The sequence below is a fragment of the Oryctolagus cuniculus genome, chromosome 20 (assembly GCF_964237555.1).
Source record: "Oryctolagus cuniculus chromosome 20, mOryCun1.1, whole genome shotgun sequence".
In the NCBI taxonomy this organism is placed as follows: Eukaryota; Metazoa; Chordata; class Mammalia; order Lagomorpha; family Leporidae; genus Oryctolagus; species Oryctolagus cuniculus.
The window spans coordinates 40774634-40788809 of NC_091451.1; the positions used below are offsets into that span (position 1 = coordinate 40774634).

At 55.4% G+C, this 14176-nt stretch overlaps 1 protein-coding gene across 4 annotated transcripts in view; it reads left to right on the forward strand.

Moving 5' to 3' along the window:
• Window positions 1-5085: 5085 nt before the first annotated feature.
• The window catches only part of AK7 (adenylate kinase 7), a 64974-nt gene continuing 55883 nt past the window's right edge, over window positions 5086-14176 (forward strand). The window contains exons 1-3 of one of the 4 annotated variants that reach the window (XM_070065611.1): window positions 5086-5298; window positions 8687-8875; window positions 13705-13813. In XM_070065611.1, coding sequence (XP_069921712.1) covers window positions 5194-5298; window positions 8687-8875; window positions 13705-13813 — 403 coding nt within the window. In that variant the 5' untranslated portion in view covers window positions 5086-5193. The remainder of the gene's footprint in view (window positions 5299-8686; window positions 8876-13704; window positions 13814-14176) is intronic. The other 3 variants (XM_070065609.1, XM_070065612.1, XM_070065610.1) reach the window with 3 other exon arrangements.

Below are 14176 nucleotides of genomic sequence, written 5' to 3' on the forward strand. Positions count from 1 at the left end.
AAAATTGGAATTGTTCATTTTGTGATAAATGATTGACTTCAGGAGCTTCTGTTTCCATTTTTGAATTCTGCATGTAACATTTTGATTGAGTGAAGTGAGTCCCTCTTTTTATTACTATGAAAAAGGAACAGGATGAGAACACGTGGACAGACCCTCGCAGATACACATGAGGAACATGTGAACACGAACAGACCCTTACAGATATACATGAGGACCACGTGAACATGAACAGACCCTTACATATACACATGAGGAACATGTGAACTTGTGAACAGACCCTCACCGATACACATGAGGACCATATGACCACATGAACAGACCCTCACAGATATACATGAAGAACACGTGAACACGAACAGACCCTCACCAATACACATGAGGACCACGTGAACATGAACAGACCCTTACATATACACATGAGGAACATGTGAACTTGTGAACAGACCCTCACAGATACATATGAGGGCCACATGAACACGTGGACAGACCCTCACAGATACATGAGGAACACATGAACTTGTGAACAGACCCTCATATACATGAGGACCATATGACCACAAACAGACCCTCACAGATACACATGAGGAACATGTGAACAAGAACAGACCCTCACAGATACACATGAGGGCCACATGAACACGTGGACAGACCCTCACAGATACACATGAGGACCACGAGAACACATGGACAGACCCTCACAGATATACATGAGGAACATGTGAACACGTGAACAGACCCTCACAGATACACATGAGGACCATATGACCACATGAACAGACCCTCAGAGATACACATGAGGGCCACATGAACACAGACCCTCATACACATGAGGACCATATGAACACATGAATAGACCCTCATAGAGACACATGAGGACCCAGGTAGGAAAAACCTCGCTTTTACCTCCTGTTTAAAGAATTTAACCAGACAAATCAAGCCTTGATTTTTTTTTTTAAGATTTATTTATTTGGGATGCAGAGTTAGAGAGAGAGGGAGAGGCAGAGAGAGACATCTTCCATCCGCTGGGTCACTCCCCAGATGGCCTCAATGGCCAGAACTAGGCTGATCCAAAGCCAGGAGCCAGGCAGGAGCTTCCTCTAGGTCTCCCACACAGGTGCAGGGTCTCAAGCACTTGGGCCATCTTCCACTGCTTTCCCAGGCCATTGGCAGGGAGCTGGATCAGAAGTAGAGCAGCCAGGACTCAGAACTGGTGCCCATATGGGATGCTGGCACTGCAGGCAGGGCTTAACCTACTACACCACAGTACCAGCCCCAAGCCTTGATTTCTTGTAAGGAAAATATTATTTTTACAATTTGAAAAATGAGGACAGTGAGCAGATGCTGTGCTCCAGCAACTCACAGGGCAGGGCTTCAATGCAGTGGCTAAGTTGCCACTTGGGAAACAAATCTCACACTACAGTGCCTGGGTTCAAGTCCCAGCTCCACTCCCCATGACATGCCCTGGAAGGCAGCAGGGATGGCTCAAGGTTATAGGATTCCTGCCACCCACATGGAAGACCTGGATTGAATTCCCGGCTCCTGGCTCAGTCTGGCCCAGCCCTGGCTATTGGCATTTGAAGAGTGTGAACCAATGCATGGCAGATCTCTCCTGTCTGTATCTCCCTCCCCTCCACCCCCCTCCTCCCTTTCTCTGACTTATAAAATATTTTTTTAAATACGGACATCCACTTGAAAGATGTTCAATCCAACCAGTAACCCAAGAAAGGAAAGTTAAAAGTAACTGGACTGTTTCCCCTAGTAAGTTTGTGATTTCCCTTACGTAAGTACAACACCAGGATTCAGTGAAGGGGCACTTTCGCATTCTATTGGAGGGTACTGATATTGGAGCCTTTGCAAAGATTCTGCCTTGGAACTAGCGTGCTGTCTAGGGAAATGATTCACCAGAAGATGAGCTACAATGATACTCCTGTTTTCTCATAAAAAATAGGAAAAGCTCCAAAGAGTGGAAAGTCATGCCATATCCTTTTGATGGAAAAATAGGCAACCATTAAAAATCATGAAAAATGGCAATGGGGAAAAATCACACAACATAAACTACGACAAAACTATGCATACTGCAATCTATACACTGTATTCTATACACACTGTAATCTATACATACTGTAATCTATGCATACTGCAATCTATACACACTATACACTAATCTGTACATACTGTAATCTATACACACTAATCTATACACTAATCTATGCATACTGCAATCTATACACACTAATCTATACACACTGTAATCTATACATACTGTAATCTATATACACTGTAATCTACATACTGTACACACTAATCTATACACACTGTAATCTATGCATACTGTGATCCTCTCTACACGGAAGGCTTTACTGGAGGATGGTGACACATTAACAGTCATCACTAGGTGGTAAAGTAGTTTTCACTTTCCTTACAGTTCCACAGACCCGCTTTAGCACATGTGCACTGATTAGAAGGCGCAACTCCATAGATGGGGGAGGTTTAAACCAGCTGGAGAACCAGCAGAAGCACCAAGCCAGGCTGCGCTGCCCCTGCTCCAGGAGCCTGGGAGAGACAGGAGGGCTGGGAATAGGAGAGTGCACACCCGATTCCCCAGGACTCTGCCAGCTCTCCTCCGAGCCCGCAGCCGGTCATCCTCACAGCAGGACTACTGGAGGGCTCCCTGGCTGCTTCCATCGCACGCTGCACCATCCTCTCCAGGATTCAGAAATAAGGTGCTGCTTGATGGGTGAAAGGAGAACAGAATAGCAAAACTTAGACTGTGGTAGGTGCCACACTGAACGTCCTTCAACGCCTTTCTGTTGTGGGTCACACAGCCAAGACTGGACACATCCGGGAACTGAGCAGTGGAGCCGAATCGGAACCCGGGCCCTCGGGCTCCAACCGCTAGACCTAGAAACTGGATTAATAAAAGCCGTCCCATGAACTTTGTGGTTATATGAAAGCAAAGGAAAAGATATTAGTTGGTTTGACAACAGATTCTCCTTGATATATTTACGGAGCTGTCCCCTCTATAACTGGAGCTGGCTCATTTACCTGGGAGCAGTCATATAAGAATGAAGGGGGCCGGCGCCGTGGCTCACTAGGCTAATCCTCCGCGTGCGGCGCCGGCACCCTGGGTTCTAGTCCTGGGTGGGGCACCGGTTCTGTCCCGGTTGCTCCTCTTCCAGTCCAGCTCTCTGCTGTGGCCCGGGAGTGCAGTGGAGAATGGCCCAAGTGCTTGGGAGACCAGGAGAAGCACCTGGCTCCTGGCTTCGGATCAGCGCGGTGCGCCGGCCTTAGCGGCCATCGGGGGGTGAACCCACGGAAGGAAGAAGGAAAGGCAAGTCACCGTAGCATGACTAGTTGAATATTTTCCAAGTATGTACTTGCCGACCCCTGTCAATACAGGAATGTGGATATAATAACAAAATAAGGAATTAAATGAGTTTTAGAATATTTGAACAAATAATTTGAAAAGATGTTGAAGAATAAATACCACCAAATTTAAAAAAAAATTTATTGAAAGAGTTGCAGAGAGAGAGCCAGCAAGCTTCCATCTGCTGGTTCACCTCCCACGTGGCTGCAACAGCCAGAGCTGGGCTGATCTGAAGCCAAGAGCCAGGAGCTTCCTCTGGGTGGACGGCCTTGGGCCGCCTCTGCTGCTTTCCCAGGCCCAGCAGCAGAGCTGGATCAGAAGTGGAGCAGCTGGGACTCGAACCGGCACCCATATAGAATGCCAGCGCTGCAGGCAGCAGCTTCGCCCACTAAGCCATATCGCGGGTCTCTGCTACCAGACTTTGTATGAACTTGTTTAAACAGATAGCACTTGGGGGCAAGCAATGCTCGGGATGCCGGCGTCCCATGTCCGGGTGCCAGGGTCAAGTCCTCGCCTCTCTGCTTCACGCAGTCTTGGTAACCCACATCCCGACAGGCAGCAGTGCCAGCTCAAGTCCTTGGGTCCCCGCCCCCGCGTGGAAGAGCTAGACTGAGGCCCAGGCTCCGGACTGCAGCCTGGCGAAGCACTGACTGTTGAGGGCATTTGGAGAGGGAAGGAGCAGGTGGAAGCCATTGGTCTCTCCGGCCCCAAATACAGTGAAAATAAAAACAAACTTGACAGCACTTTTGTGCTACCAACTGTTCCTGACTGAGCTTGCAAACAACTTGGCCGTTTATCAAAACAAATCAGTTTTAAGACGAGTTAATACAAAAAAAAAAAAAAAAAAAAAAATAGGGCCGTGACTGGCCTTGCGGCGGTGGGGTAAGCCGCTGCCCGCAGCCCGGCATCCCTGGGAGCAGTTCGATTCCAAGCCCCGGCTGCTGCACGTGGGGCCCGGCGCCCTGCCTGTGTCGGCGGTGGACGACGCCCGATGCTGGACCCTGCACCACGGGAAAGCCGGGCGGAGCTCCGGGCTCCCGCTTCCACCTGGCCCAGCCCTGGCGACTGCAGCCGATTGCGGGGTGAACCAGCGAGCGGATGCTCAGGCGTGGTCTAACTCCCTGTCAAACACAAAACAGACCTTTAAAAGAGTAACAGAGGGGCCAGGGTCTGGCATCCCGGCGCCCACCACCGCGGCGCCGTCCGCCCCTGGAGACAGCACCCACGCAGCCGCGGCGTGCGGGAAGAACGCGCGTGAACGAGACGGAGGCACACATTCCCGGGGTGACTGCGGGGCCAACCGCGGTGCACCCCAGCTCCGCGCGCGAGCCCGCCGCTGTCCTCCCGCTTCTCTCAGCACCGCGGGAAGCGCGCACTGGGAGACGCCCCTCCGACCCACTCGCACAGATCCTTCCAGAACAACCCACCCCCCGTCAGGGGAGCGCCGTGGCCTCGCGCCCGAGGGCCGCGGAGCCCTGGGTCCCTCAGAGCCGCCCGACAACGGTTCGGCCACCCGGGCCCCGGGCACGCGGGAAGGAAAAACACACTGCGAAGCCGGTAGCGCGCGGGCTCCGGGACGGACGCCGGGCCCGGGCCGCGAACGCGGAGGCGCCGTCCGCCAGCGCGGGGGGCGGGGCGTCCCTGCGGACAGCGCCCCGCTGCGCGCGCAGAGCCTCGGAGCGCCGCCCCCACGCCGGCGTCCACCTGGAGCTCCGCCCCTCGGGCCCCGCCCCCAGAGCCAGGCCGGCCCCGCCTCCCAGGCCCCGGAACCCGCCCTTGGCAACCGAAGGGACGCTTTCCCCTCAGCAACCGGAGCGGCTCCCACCATGGCTGAAGAAGAGGACGGTGCTGCGCCGACGGAGAAAATTATCCGGATCCAGAGGGTGTTTATTAACCTGCTGGACACCTACAGCAGCAGAAACATCGGGAAGGTGAGCGGCGGCGGCGACTCGGAGCCGGCCCCTGCCCCAGGCACCAGCGAGGGCCGGAGACGGTCCGCGCCCTGGCGCCGCTGCTGCACCGGGACCCAGTCTGTGCCGAGCTAAGCAAACGCTCCCACCCAGCAGCCCGGTGTTGGAGGCCGCAGGTTCAGCCCCGGTTCCTCCCCGGGGCCGGCGGGGAGGAAGGGACCTGTCCAGGATGGCGCCCAGAGCGGGGGACCGCCCTTGGCCTGAGAGCCCAGCCCCCCGCCGGCTAACTGGGTTCTCCTTCCGCTGGGACAGACTCGGAGAAAGAAGCGGGTTCCGCATCGCCCCTGACGCCTTTCTCAGCCACAAAGCCTTTCTCGTAGGAGGCGCTGCCTGGGGCCCTGAGTCCCACACCCGCCCTCACTTCCCACCGCCTTTCCACGTGGAAAATAGATCTGGGGCGGCCCGTCATTGTCAACCGCTCCGTTGTCGCAAGAAAGCCCGGTTTACCCAGGTGGAACCCCCTAATCTCAACGACTACACTTTCTTTTAGAAATAAAAAGACCTTTTGAAAGGCAGATTTACAGAGGCAGAGACAGAGAGAGATCTTCCATCCCCTGGCTCACTCCCAAATGGCTGCAAAGGCCATGACTGGGCCAGGCCAAAGCCAGGAGCCAGGCACTCTATCCAGGTCTCCCACGTGGGTGCAGGGGCCCAAGCACCTGGGCCATCTTCCTCTGCTTTCCCAGGCCATAGCAGAGAGCTGGATCAGAAGAGGAGCAGCTGGGACTTGAACCAGCGCCCATATGGATGCCCACTTCACAGGTGGCGGCTTTACCCACTATGCCACAGCACCAGCCCTGTGACTACACTTTCCAACAACACAAGCTGCTTGGGACAGGATGGGGCCCAGCCCATTCCACCTGTGCAGGCTTCCTGCGGTTATGCCACCAGCTGCCCACACACTGGTGATGTGGAACGCCAGAATCTCTTGCCTCCCAGTTCTCAGGCACAGAAGTCTGAAATCAAGGTGTTGGCAGGCTTGTGCCTGCTGGGGGTCTCTACAGGAGACCCCGTCCCATGCTTCAGTCCCTGCGGCTGAGGGTCACCAACAGCTCTGGGCTAGTGGACCCATCACTCCAGTCCCCTGGGAGTCTCCCCTCCGTGTCTGCATCCGTCTTCTCGTAAAAACACCAGCCTGTGGCGTGAGCAGCACGGCTGCCTTTGACCTGATGACCTCTGCAAAGTGGCCTATTTCCGAATCAGATCCCATAAGCTTGGTGCACGCAGGAATTTGGTGGTGGGGGGTGGAGGAGCAGCGGTCAACCTAGTACAGTATCTAAACTTCACCGATCAACAATGGAGATGCAGGTGGGCGTTTTATGTTAGAATCCTTAACAACATATGTGGTGTGTATAATGTGTTAAATATATTTACATATATATGCATGTATGTATTGGAAGGGATTCATAACACATTGCACACCTTCCAAATTACCTGACAAGGTTGGAAAGAGAGGGTAGAGACACAAACAGAGCTGGGACAATGCAATTGTTGTTTTAACAAAGAGAAACACCCAAAGGACAGGTGTGGGCGCCGGCACTCGGCCTGGCGGTGAGGAGGTCAGTGTGGACTCCCACGTCGCATAGCGGAGTGCTTAGGTTCAGTGCTTGGCTCCAGCCACTGATTACAGAACTTCCGCTGCCAGGGACCCTGGGAGACAGCGGTAAGCGCTGGAGTCCTTGGGCTTCTGCCACGTACACAGGAGACCTGGATGGCTTTTCCGGCTCCCAGCTTCCGTTCCAGCCCAGCCCCAGGCACTGCATGCATCTGGGAAGTGAACCAGCAAATGGGACCTTTCTCTCTGTCTCTCTCTTATTTCTGTCGCTCTGCCACAGGTATGACAGGATCATATTCGTGTTTTTCAAAAAGTTAGATACTGATACAGAGAAGGTAGACAGATGATAAGTAGGCCGTCTGTATACATGAATGTCTTGAGGGCTATACGCTATCATTGCTTCTGTAGGATGGGTTTCATTCATCCATGAGTACCTGCTAAATGCTAGGCACAGAGGATCACACACACACACACACACACACACGTGCACATGCCCACGCACATGCACACGCCCATGCACACACACACATGCGCACACACTGTTTTGATGTGTGATGATGGCCCTGAAGGAGAAGGAAAGGAGGAGGGTGCTTGTAGCAGACAGCAGCTACTTGCATGCAAGGGTTCTCTGGACAGCTGACACTCATCGGACGTGCGTGCGCAGAGGCTCAGGCCGGGGGGTGGGGGCAGTTACTTCTCAGCAGGCACAGTTCCAAGGTGGGACAAGCTGGAGGGCTTCCCAACTCAGAGTGGCCGGGGTGCGGTGACCCTGGCCTTCCAGGGCCAGCTTATCCATGGGGCATAGCAGGCAGCATGCCGAGGGCCCACAAGACCTGCAGGGGCCTGAAAAGGTGTTTTAATGTCTTTTGAATTCAGAAAGAAATTAAATTTTAGCACCAAACATTTTGCCTAATAACTTGCCATCAAAATATAATGTTTAATAGTTTTTATGGAGGGACGGTCCCACAAAAGTCAGAACGCAGCCCTACAGTGCATCCTAAAGGAGTGGAACACAGAGGGTTGGATCACGCACCGAGAGTTCGGTGCGATGTGGTGCAGCCAGTCAAGCTGCCGCTTGCGATACCAACATCCCATATTGCATGCTGGTTCGTGTCCCAGCCACTCTGCTGCTGGTTGTGAGTGGGAAAGCAGTGGAGGATGGCTCAAGTATACCCGGCCCTGCCACCCGAGTGGGAGATCTGGAGGGAGCTCCTGGTTCCTGGCCTCCTTTTGGCCCACACTTGGCTGTCGTGGTCATTTGGGGAGTGAACCAGTGATGGACGATCGATTGATCTCCCCCCCCCCTTCTGTTTTTCTCTCTGTTCTGTGGCATTCTACGTTGCATTCTAAATGCAGTGAAAAACCACTGGAGTATATGCATCAGAGAGGATTGTGATTAGGAATGAGGGAGGGAGAGGAGTTTAACTTTTTACTTTCATGGAGATGCCCTCTTGATCTCTCATTCTTATAATGTATTTTATAATAAAATGTTTTGAAGATTTATTTACTTATTTGGGACAGAGCAAGAGAGAGAAGAAGAGGTGCAGAGAAAGAGGTCTTCTATCTGCTCTGTCCAGTCACTGCCCAAGTGACCTCAAAGGCCAGAGCTGGGCCAGGCCACAGCCAGGAGCCTGGAACTCAGTCCAGGTCGCCCGTGTGGGTGACAGCGGCCCAGGCACCTGGGCCACCTTCCACTGCCTTCCCAGAGCATTAGCAGGCGCTGGGCTGGAAGGGGTTCATCGGCCGCCCTTCCTCGGGTTTGCTTCCGGGAGTCAGGACACTTCTCTCTTGCAGTTCCTGTCTAACTGCATAGTGGGGGCTTCACTTGAAGAAATCACAGAGGAGGAGGAGGAGGAGGAGGAAAGCAAGTCGGCCATCCTGGAGGCCTCGCTGGCCAAGCTGAAGGAAGGCACGTTCCAGATCGTGGGCACGCTCTCCTCGCCCGAAAGCCCTCGGCCCAACTTCGCGGTGGAGACCTACTCTGTAAGCCCGGGAGGGTATTTGCCTGGTGTAGACAAGGGGAGGAGTCACCCTCTGCTCCAGCGCCTTTAGGGTAGGGCAGACACAGGGACTGGGGGACGGGCAGGGCAGGGCTGGGGGCCCCTCCCTGTCCCCTGTCTCCACGGCACGGCTTTGGCGGAAGCAGTGAGACATTCTTGGGAAGGGTAGATCTCCTTTGAACCTTCAGACTCGCGATTCTTCACCCTGTGCCAAAATCTGCTGTCCTGGGGGACCCAGGGCAGCTGGACCACGGCGGGAGCCACCTGGGAAAGAGGGGCAGCCCTGGGCATCGGCTGCTCAGGAAGAACCGACCACTGTGTTGCCGCCTGAGAAACCGCTGCCTCCACGTGACAAACTGTGTGCGTCCTCGTACTGGGATACTTGCGCACGCCCGGAAGGGTGGCCCTCCGCTCCTTTGGGGCTACCTCCTCCCTCGGCTCTGCCAGCACACGCTGAGCTGTGCCGTGTGGCTTTGCATGCGCCCCACTCCGGAACGGCCTCCCCTCTTTGTTCATGCCATCAGCCGTTTTCGCCCTTTAAGATTTAAGGGTCGCCTCCTCCAGGAAGTCACCCACTGTTGCTGTTGATTTCTCAACAATGTTGCAGTGGATTCCTTTCTGAGAGGAGCAGCGTGGTGGGGGCAAGAGGCGCGGAGTCACCACACAGACCCCGGGAGTCGGGTGAAAGCAGGCTTGAGTCGAGCAGCCCGCAGACTCGTTTATTTCAGTTGGTACAACATCTTATATAGCCAAAACCAGCCAATCTGGTCACGGGGCGGTCTTGCCCCAACCAATCACAGCCAGGCAGTTTCCAAAGCCATCCAATCACAGCCTGTTGCCAGGCAGGCTCTGTTGCCAGGTGAGTTTCAAAGTCATTCCTGAGTAACTGACGCTGGCTTGCCAGTGGCCACCTTGGCATGGCTTTCTCATTCCACCACAACCCACGAATCCCAGTTCTCCTCCACTCCAGGCCTGGATTCTGAGCTCCACACACCCCCTCCCTGCCTGTGGCCACCCCCGTATCCATGGCATCCTTGGCACCTCGCACCGCCGCGGGCACAAAGCAGCCCTCCAGGGACGCTTGTGAGATGGACCAGGATCCCTTCCCGACACCTCTGGGACTTCCCCAACCACCTGTTGCCTTTCTCTTCTGTACGGTCACTCGCTGCTGACCTCGGCCCTCCCCTGTGCCTGTGCTCAAAGCTTCTCTCACTGCGAAAAGCACGGATTGGCCATCGGCACCTTTCTCTGCCCCTGAACTTGAGAAGGGGACAGGCCTCATTTGCAGCCTCACTCTCTCCCCGATGCTGGCAGGCCCTGCCCCCACCCCTGCACAGGGAATTCCTTGGTCAGGGTCACCAGTGATGTCCCGGCTCCCCCGGCTTATCTCAGCCACAGGGCGGCTGACCAGCCCGCCCCGCCTCCCCTGTGCAGCCCGGCGCCCCTTCCGGGGGTTCCTCCATGGCCTCCCTTTCCTCTTTGCCTGCTGATGTGCCCAGAGACACCTTCTCTCCCATAATAGGTGTCTTCCCTAAGTCTCAGGTGTCTCTATGGCTTCAGCTCCATAGCCAGTGCTGTTGCCCAAAGTCCAGCTACCTCCTCTCCCCTCCCACGGCTGTCCTGAAGCACTGCTAAGCCAACCCTTCCCTCTCACATTCCTCTCCAAGACCTTGCTGCCATTGGAACTCCCCCTATTGATTGAGTGAGTGATTTGAAAGGCAGAGTGACCGAGAGGGACACACACACAGCAGATTCCACTTGCTGGTTCACTCTACAAATGGGCAGGACGGCCAGGGCTGGGCCAGGCTGGAGCCTGGAGCCTGGAGCCTGGAACCCCACCCAGGTTCTCCACGTGGGGTGGCAGGGCCCCAAAGGAAAATGTTCCACTGCCTTTGACCCTCGTTATCAGGGAGCTCGACTGGAGACAGAGCAGCCGGAAGGCCCACCAGCTCTGAAATGGGAGCCAGTGTCCAGACAGCGGCTTCACCTGCTGTGCCACAGCGGGCCCCAGAACTCCCGATTATTACTAAGGACCCCGCTGTCTCTATCACTTGGGGCTGATTTGGGCGCAGGTACTTGGGGGGAAAGGCAGTGCAAGCTGACAGAATAGATAAGGAAACCCATCAGCTGCTGCAGCTGGCCGCCCAGAAGTGGCCTGGCTTCAGGGCTGACGTGACTCGGGGACCCCAGCTCCTCTTCCTGCCCCTTCCCGGGCTTGCCCTCCTCTGGGGTGCCTGCATCCCCAGGTACGGTGGGCCGGCTGCAGTAGGCCAGCGCCATGCGCTCGTGCACAGTGACACCCTGGTGAGGACTCACAGACCTGCGCTCAGGAAACCTCTCCTTGAAGCTCACGGTCTCGGGCTCAACCCACGGCCTTCACTGAGCCAACCTCTTACCCTGGATCCGCAGGCTCACTCCTTAAGCTGGAGGCCGAGTTAACTCCCCATGGCAGGGAAAGAGCGAGAGGACCTGGCTGTTGGGGGCTGGCAGCGCGGTCCCCTAACCCGTTCATGGTGCACTCGCTGTGGGCTCCTTCCTCTCCCTTGTCTCCTGTACCCTGCTGGTCCTGGGATCCCCAGCACGACTCTGTGCAGCCTTCCCCACTGCCATGGCTCAGGTCTCCACCCTGGCTCCTGGAATGGGACCCTGTGCATGGGTATGGAGCGCCCCAAGGATGCAGGCAGGGGTGGGCTCGGAGCTCCCAGCTTGGCAAGGACCCCTTGGCAGTGTAATGCGGTGAACATGATGACAGGAGGGACCCAGCACCACCTGGGCCTCTGGTGAGCTCTCAGCCTCACGCCAAGAGCCAGGCAAATGGATCTTCATGTCCCCCAGCCCCCAAAGCTGCTCCACGCCCTGCAGGTAGCCCTCCTCTGGGAGGTCAGGATCTGCTGGAGCTGGGGGCGCAGAGGCGGGACCCCCAGGGCTGGGTAGAGCTTGCCAGGTGGACGTGGGAGGAAGGAGACGCCACTCGGGGCCAGTGCCTAGGGAAGTGCCCACTGTGCTTGGGCATTGAGAGGACCAGGGTAGCTGCCGTGGGGCCGTGGGAGCCAGGGGGAAGCCAGGCTGGCAGAAAGGTAGGGAGAGTTGAGGGTGGGAAGCACCGGGCTGGTGCACGTTGGAATGGGTGCCTCTCTCTGGCCCAGCAAACCACCTGCTGTTCCCTGGGCACTCCACGCTCTGCCAGGCAAGTTCATATTTACCCTGAGAAACCACTCTGTCTCCCCGTCGTCCATCAAACCTCAACAGTGGATCTCTAAGACAGCCCTTTCACATGTTGGCCACTAAGGCTGTGCAGGTTGTGCACTGCACAAGGGTTCCTGGCTAGGGAGGTGAGTATAGAGCTGCTGGTATGCTCTGCCTTCTTATAATTTTTCCACCAACAGCAGGTTTTATTCCAGTTTGTGCAAAGGCTTAGTATGCACCTAGCTGTGTCCTTGTCTGCATTAGACTATGAGAATTTGCTCAGAGGTTTTGCAACAAAACACACACACATACACACACACACACACACACACGCACACGAGGATCCCTGGTTGCAGCCATCTATCCCTCGCTTTTGCCTCCATCCTCGGAGAGAAGGGCCCACAGATGTTTGCTGGGTGGACAAAAGACTGCATGAACCTGGGCGTTCCGAGCGGCCCGGACAACCATCTTCTGGCCCAGCGGTTAAGACGCCAGTTCAGACGGCTGTGCTGCCTGCCAGAGCGGAGCGCCCGGGTTTGACACCCAGCTCTGCTCCTGCTTCCAGCTCCCGGCTAATACCGACCCTGGCAAGTGGCAGTAATGGCTCGGGTGATTGGATTCCTGCCACCGGTGCGGGAGAACCGGCTTCAGTTCCCAGCCCCTGGCTTTAGCCTGGTCCACCCCAGCGGCCCCCACCCCGACTCAGATGAATCAATTAAACAGCACAGTGAGTGCCAGTGACTTAGCTCTCATGTAAGAACTTTACTTTTTTTTTTTTTTTGGACAGGCAGAGTGGACAGTGAGAAAGAGACAGAGAGAGAAAGGTCTTCCTTTGCCGTTGGTTCTCCCTCCAATGGCTGCCGTGGCGGGCGCACCGTGCTGACCCGAAGGCAGGAGCCAGGTGCTTATCCTGGTCTCCCATGGGGTGCAGGGCCCAAGCACTTGGGCCATCCTCCACTGCACTCCCTGGCCGCAGCAGAGAGCTGGCCTGGAAGAGGGGCAACCGGGACAGAATCCGGCGCCCTGACCGGGACTAGAACCCGGTGTGCCGGCGCCGCTAGGTGGAGGATTAGCCTAGGGAGCCACGGCGCCGGCCGAACTTTATATTTTTATCCATTGGAAGTCCTAGTGTTTTCCATGTGGCCCCGACTGTCAGCTGCTCCACGCTCCCCCACGGCTGTAAAGTGAGCAGTTGGAGTCCATCGTGAGGATTCTGAGGCAATCCAGATTAATCACTCGTCGGCACTTGTGAGTGATCCCTGGTATCCATTGCTCAAATAGCCTTGCGTGGAGTCTGCGTTAGGGTTCAAAGCCGCTCTCAGTTTCTTGCAGTGTGTTCCGTTCCTCCCTTCTGAACTGCGGTGTAGACAGAACGCAGTCATAGCGCCTAGGGTCATTATGTAGTTGTGGAATCATCAGTTCCAGGCTGTTTTCACACACTTCTTTGTTACTTGAGAAGGGCGCACAGAAGAGAGCCAGACTTTCATTTTCAATAGAAACCCTTCTGCAAACATTTCCCGTGGGCTCGAGTGTAGCGAATCTCATTTGGAAATCATTGTTCTGTGGAACGCTAAGGTTACCTTGGTAGCTCCCTGCTGCAAAGCGACTGTCGATTTTCTTTTTCAGATCTTCTCTCGAGAAGAACTTCTCCTGCGCCTGCTGGAGTGTGATGTGATCATTTATAACATCACCGAGAGCACACAGCAAGTGGAGGAAGCCGTGTGGGCAGTCTCTGGTCAGTGAGGGGCACTCTTATATCTAAGGGCAGCATTTTTTTTCACTTGACAGGCAGAGTTAGACAGTGAGAGAGAGACAGAGAGAAAGGTCTTCCTTCCGTTGGTTCACCCCCCAGATGGCTGCTATGGCCGGCGTACTGCGCCAATCCGAAGCCAGGAGCCAGGTGCTTCCTCCTGGTCTCCCATGCGGGTGCAGGGCCCAAGCACTTGGGCCATCCTCCACTGCCTTTCTGGGCCACAGCAGAGAGCTGGCCTGGAAGAAAAGCAATCAGGACCAGAACCTGGTGTAAGGGCAGTATTTTTGAAATTTTAGTTGTCATTGGTTTGAAAGGCAGAGCAAGAGAGAGAGTGAGAGCGAGAGC